Source organism: Entamoeba nuttalli, assembly GCF_000257125.1.
Source record: "Entamoeba nuttalli P19 unplaced genomic scaffold asmbl_9715, whole genome shotgun sequence".
Classification (NCBI taxonomy): Eukaryota; Evosea; order Mastigamoebida; family Endamoebidae; genus Entamoeba; species Entamoeba nuttalli.
The window spans coordinates 1-2,282 of NW_008579784.1; the positions used below are offsets into that span (position 1 = coordinate 1).

At 27.4% G+C, this 2,282-nt stretch overlaps 1 protein-coding gene across 1 annotated transcript; it reads right to left on the reverse strand.

The window, feature by feature from the left end:
* Window positions 1–501: 501 nt before the first annotated feature.
* On the reverse strand, window positions 502–1,923 carry ENU1_204840 (protein phosphatase, putative; the record flags this gene model as incomplete). Its single annotated transcript, XM_008862222.1, has 1 exon — window positions 502–1,923. One exon carries the CDS (start codon window positions 1,921–1,923, stop codon window positions 502–504), a length of 1,422 nt encoding a protein of 473 aa, XP_008860444.1.
* Between the last annotated feature and the right edge of the window lie 359 nt (window positions 1,924–2,282).

Sequence of the window (2,282 nt, forward strand, 5' to 3'; positions counted from 1 at the left end):
TTGATAAAAATTTACTGAATTAAAACGATATAATGAGTTGTTTATTGAAATAGAAACTAGTCAATTAAAAAATAAAGTACAATTATATATATTTACTTAAATGATTTATACTTTAATGTTTATTTTTAGACTAGATGGTATTTTCTAGTCCAATTCATCTTTTTATTGTATGAACTTAGTAACACTTTCAATTATTATCAAATGACTGAAAAACTTAGCTTATCATCTCTTCAAAAGAGATTTGTTGCTCTAACTCAACAATTTCATGATATTATTGTCCTAACAATGTCAGAGCCAAATACTCCAACCATTGAACCAACAACCAACATAGCGTCTTCACATCATTTACCATCACCATTAATATTATTTTTAATATACTTTATAATAACAACAATAGTTTTAATTTTAATTGATTCATATTTGATTTACACTTTTTATTAAGAAAAAGAAACAAAAAGAAGAGTATATTGAAGAATTTAACTAGTTGAAACAACAACTCTTTTAGAAAACACCTCTAAATGAAGCATAAGCCATTGCTGGAATATTTGGATGTTGAGAAGCTTCAAAAGTAAGAGGTTCTAATTTACAGACAACATTAGATTCTTTGTTGTCTGTAATGACATGGACATATGCTCCTTTATTATTCATTTGGTCACAATAATTAGGTGCACTAAATACAGTAATTAAACGACCTTCAGCTCCCCATTCGTATCCGTTCATTTTCATTTCATGACTTCTAACTATATATTGAAGATTATTTCCATCAAGGAAATTATGTGTTATATCAGGTCCAAATGATTTACCACATCCACGAATACTAGGAGATGATCCATTAGAAGTTTGTGGATCAGCCCAAAGAAGAGCAGATGCAATTGATCCTTCTTGTGGATCACAACCTCTTTTAATCTTCTTAATATCATCTAATGAAATGTACATTGGTGGAATACCACCATGAACAACAAATACTTTAGAATCAATGACATGACAATAAGGAAGTTGCATAAAAACATCAGAAAATGCAAGATAAACATTTTCATTATACTTAGTTTTTACTTCTCCTTCAAACCCATACATTGAATTCATTGCACGAGTTTCATGATTTCCACGTGCAAGAAAAACTGAATTTGGATAAATAATCATAAATGAAAATAATGTCAAAACACATTCTACTCCAAAACTTCCTCTATCAACAAAATCTCCATTAAAAAGATAAATATTATCTTCAGATGGTAATCCATTTACTTCAAATAAATGAATTAAATCAAAGAATTGTCCATGAATATCTCCTACAATTGTCATTTTCTTTCCTTGAGTATTAATTTCTTCTAATACATTTCTCTTCTTTAAAATTTCACTTGCTTCTTCAATAATTCTAAGACAATATTTTAAATGAATTGCACATTTTCCATATTGACAATTTGATTTCATTGCTTCATAAATTTCTTGAACATTTTCTTTTGTAATTGGTTTATCATCTTCAATTTTTATTGTTGATGTTGATGCATCAATATCTCTCCATGATATTGTTTGTTTTTCATCTTCTACTGAAATAGCTTCAAAAAATAATTGTTCTCTTCTTTTTTCTTTTAATCCTTTTAACATTGAATTAATCATACCATCTTTAGGTGCTAATTTCTTTGCTTTCTCACATGCTGAAATAGCTTCTTGTAATTCTCCTAATGCTGCAAATGCAGATGCTTGTCTATAATATCCTTTAACAAAATTTGGATCAATTTCAACACATCGTTCTGCATCTGAAATAGCAGCTTTATAACATTCTAATTTAATATAACAAATAGCACGATTTGAATAATGAACAGCTTGTTCTGGTTCTTCTAAAATAGCCTTATTATACATCTGAAGTGCTCTTGTAAAATCTCCTTGTTTAAAATATTGACCACCTTGTTCTCTATATGATGACATGTTAAACCAATGAAAAGGATTTTTACCCTTTTCAAGTTTTTTTCTTTCTTATTTTCTTTTTGATTTTTTCTTTCTTTTCTTCTTTTTACTTTCTTTTATTTTTCACTTAACATAGAGTCTTTATCTATTGTAGTAATTCTTGAGTCTACACATCAGCCTAATACTCATCTCTTTTTATAATAAATCATTCAACCCTATTGACCTTTCTATAAATATGAATTTTTGAAAAATAAAAAGAAGAAAATTGGTAATTCCAACCAAAATGAAATACACAAATAAGAATTTTTTATGCAACAAACTAAGCAATTAAAAACCAATCAAAAGGTAAAATAAAAACTACAATTTCAAATAATCTTCTG